The 4,045-nt window shown below is 48.9% G+C and overlaps 1 protein-coding gene across 1 annotated transcript in view; it reads right to left on the reverse strand.

Annotated features, from left to right (window-relative positions):
• EPM2A (EPM2A glucan phosphatase, laforin) overlaps positions 1-2,380 on the reverse strand; it is a 153,015-nt gene extending 150,635 nt beyond the window's left edge. Inside the window, exon 1 of the mRNA XM_007955613.1 lies at positions 2,092-2,380. Within this exon, the coding sequence (XP_007953804.1) occupies positions 2,092-2,380 (289 nt within the window). The remainder of the gene's footprint in view (positions 1-2,091) is intronic.
• Positions 2,381-4,045: the final 1,665 nt, after the last annotated feature.

The following is a 4,045-nucleotide window of genomic DNA, read 5'->3' on the forward strand; positions in this document are numbered from 1 at the left end:
CGGTTGGTGAAAGGGCTGGAGGGAGGCAGCATGTTTGGCCTTGCAGTAATAGGCCTTGGGTTACTGCTGTCTTCCTCTTGTGAGATTAGAGGAGGTCAGAACATGTGGCCTCCTTGCCGTTTTTACAGTTAGTGTCAGTTGATGGCAATAAGCAAATTATTCAGAGCTTTGAATTTAATTCTGTAAAACAAGGGCATAAACTGAAGACAGCATTTTTATATTCTTGTGCAATAATGCAAAAGGACAATAAATGCTACCAGACCATACAACCAAGCGAAGTACAAAAAGGGTAACAAAGATAATACATAAACATATTTTGGCATACTCATCTTGTTTGCTAATTGTTGTCTCACCACAGTGGCCCATTTTTTCTCTATAAACTTCTAGACATTTATTCACTATTGAATCAATACACTCCAGTCCTCCACCTTACACATTTCGCTTTAAGTTAAGGGCCATCTAAACTAACACATACTTGGTGACCGTCCACAAAGGAATAACCTTTCCAGAGGACAATATAGCAGTCCTTACTGAATTGTACAAAATGGCTACACTTTGACCTAACAATATCACTTCTAACAATCTACCCTTCAGAAACAGTCCCAAAAGTTCAAACGTAACTCTAACATCAGCCTTTTAATTAATGTATTACTCTTTATAACAGAAGAAAAGTAAAAACCACCTAAACACACATTGGTAGGTGAATGCTACATCCAAACAATAGAATATTGCTGTTGTTCTTAGGTGTCAACAGTCAACTACAACTCAGAAGGAAACCCTGTCCAGTCCTGGGCAACCCTCACAATCATTGCTATGGTTGAGACTATTGTCACAGCGACTGTGTCAAACAGAATATGCTCTCATTAAAAAAAGAAAATGAAACACAAGAGGGGACACTGAAAGGTATCCACAGCTTATTTTTAAGCAAAGAAAAGTAAGATTAGGAATAATATATATGATAGAACTTTTAAAATAAATAAATAATAAAAACTCACTGCCATCAAGTAAATCCCGACTCATAGCCACCCCTCCTTGGGTTTCTGAGGCGGTATCTCTACGGAAGCAGATTGCCCGTCTTCCCTCCGAGGAGTGGCTGGTTAGCAGTCAGATGCGTTAGGCACTACGCCATACACACATACATATACATCGGGCAGTTGGCTTATGGCGGTGTGTAAAGGAGACACTTAAATTTTTACCTTGTATGTTTCTGTATTTGACATTTTGCAACCGGCATGTTTTATCTCAAGTGTCATACTGCTACCATGCCAGCCTTGCCTTCCGAGGAGTGGCTAGTGGGTTTGAACCTCCAGCCTTCTGCTTAGCAGTCAAATGCCTTAGGCACTATGCCACCAGAGCGCCTAAATTGCCACAGAGGATCAAAAATAAATCCATAAAAGGGAGCCTCTTAACGTCTTTCCATTAGCTCACAAAGACATTTGACTGTTAACCAAAAGGCTGGTGGTTCAAACCCACCAGCCATTCCTCAGAAGGAAGGCTGGACAACCTACTTCCGTAGAGATACCGCCTCGGAAACCCGAGGAGGGTCGCTATGAGTCGGATTCGATTCAACGACAGCGAGTTTGCTTTTTGGTAACATCTAAGAAAACAAAATACTTTTTAGGATTGGCAAGAGGACTATTTTCACTGGTTGGAATTTTTTTTTTTTTTTTTTTTAGGTGAATTGAGGACAAGAAAATGAGGACACAAAGCAATTAAGCAGAGATGAGCAGTGAAACGACCAATTGCAAGGCTGGCCAGGCAGGGAGAACGTGGAGGGTGAACCGGCCCGGGGAGTGTGGGACCAAGGAGGCTGAAGCACCGCGAAGGCACACTACGACTTAAGCTGGGTGCGAGGTGTGTGGGAAAGAGCTCGGAGGGTCAGACAACCCAAGGAGCAGGCAGAACATGGCGTGACCCTGTGGAACGCGGAGGGCGCGGGAGACGCGGATTGCAACGACAGTGTCGCGCAGAGCGCAAGGTCAACCCGGGGCGCCCCCAGGGGTGCGGGGCGTGTGCTCGAAGCCCCGGAGGTGGGGAACGCGCCTGGAAAGCGCGCAGCCGCAGGCCGGCCCGAGCCCCGGCGAGGAGTACCTTCCCAGGAGAGCTCTCCGCTCGGCTCCCGCTTCAGAAACTTGTACCAGAACGTGTCTACGCGGCCAGGCTCCTCCCCGGCCTCCACAGCCTCCTCAGTCACCAGCTCCACCTCCCCGAGCCAGAGGCCCGGCTCGTGCGGCGCCGGCGCCCCGGCGCTCGCCGGCCTCAGGCGCACTGCTCTGTGCGGCTCCCAGTGGCCCAGCTCAACCCTCGACCCTACGACCAACAGCTCCGGGCTGGTCCCAGGCGCCAGGGGCGGCACCACGACGCCGAAGCGGAATCGCATGGCGGCCGGTCGCGCGACTCGAGTCCCGTCTTCCGCGGCTGGCGGAACGGCCCGAGCGCTAGGCGGCCGCAGCGATTGGGCGGCGGCCCGGGAGGCCCGACGCCAGCGGCCCAGGAGCTGGGCAGGCACGTGCGAGGCAGCGTGCGGCCGGGCGGACCGGGCAAAGCCAGGCTGGAGGCTGTGGAGTGCCCAGTCTGCTGAGGGGTGGCCTTTGCCCTGTGGTGGCAGGGAGCTGTGCAACACTGTGTCTGCCCTGACTTCTCAGTTACAAGGACTGTGAGGGCTCGGCCTCACGTGGCATATGCACCGTGGCCCAGGTGGGGATGTAGTCACCAATGTGGTCAAGCAGGGACCCAGCACCCCCAAACCAAAGGCAGCGTCTTTGCGTGTCCAGGCTCTACTGACGCTTGCCCAGGTGGGGTTTCTGCCCTGTGTTTGAAGTCCACACAATTCAAACCCAAGAATGTGGAGGCAGAAGTACCACCTCTTCCTATCAAGGCCTGTCCTAGGCGCCCGGCAGCCGCCAGGCCAGCGGTCTGGGCAGTAGCACCCTCCTGGCGGCGAACATACGCAGCAGCCCAACCGCCCTCCTCGCAGCGCAGCCCAGAGGGCACTGTTTGTACACACGCGGACCAGGGAGGCGGCGAAAGGAGGTAGAGAAAGTGGGATCAGGAGAGAGAACACTTCCTAAGAGCCACACTTTTCCTGTCATCTTCCCAGGTGACAAAATGGTGCTTATGAGGATCTAACGGCATCTGTTTTTGTTGTTGTTGTTATGTGCCTTCGAGTCAGCCACGACTCATAGCGACCCCTCCTTGGGTTTCCGAGGCAGTATCACTACGGAAGTAGGATTGCCCAACCTTCCTTCCGAGGAGTGGCTGGTGGGTTTGAACCGCCAGCCGTCTGGTTAGCAGGCAAGTGTCTTAGCCACTATGCTACCAGAGCTCCCCTAACGGCATCTAGCCAGCCATTAACAGTGAAGTTGGGGACAGATCCTGACTATGCACCTTATAAAAGTCTCCCATACTCTGTGCACCTTGAGTGCCTCCTTACCCATAAAAAACAGAACGTAAAATAACGATCTTTAAAGACCCTGCAGGTTCTGAACCTTCTCTGGACTGGTGGATGAGGCTTCATTCATGACCGGGAGTTAATGCAAAAATCCTTCCTTTTGTCTAGTACCATTTGATGCCTAAAAAGACAAGAGCACTTTTCTTTTCTCAAAAAAATATTTTTAGTATCTGTAAAATGGGTTTGGCATAGATCCATTCAACTCATTTCTAAAGTTTAAAAAAAAAATATATAGTTCTGTAATTTTATACTGAATTTTTATGATTTTTAAAGGGGCATAAAAATAAAACCTATTTGTTTAAAATTTGCTTTCAGTAAATTTAACACTTGTTTTTTCCACGTAAACCATTTTTGTGTCAAGAAACAGCTTTAAATGCAGTCCTGTCTGTGGGTAGGAGGAGACTTTAGTCACTGCCATAAGAGAAACGAATGTCCTGTTGATGTATGTGCTACTTTTTGATTCTTTAATAAATTTATTCTCATGTTCTTGTATATCCAGTAACACTTAGCATAACACAGATCTCTTAGGTGAACTAAAGGCATGACACATTTTTACAAATATTTGAAAGCTTGTCACTAGTGGAAAAAAAAAAA

The sequence above is a fragment of the Orycteropus afer genome, unplaced genomic scaffold, assembly GCF_000298275.1.
Source record: "Orycteropus afer afer isolate SDZICR_OR568_19922 unplaced genomic scaffold, OryAfe1.0 scaffold00518, whole genome shotgun sequence".
Taxonomy (NCBI): Eukaryota; Metazoa; Chordata; class Mammalia; order Tubulidentata; family Orycteropodidae; genus Orycteropus; species Orycteropus afer.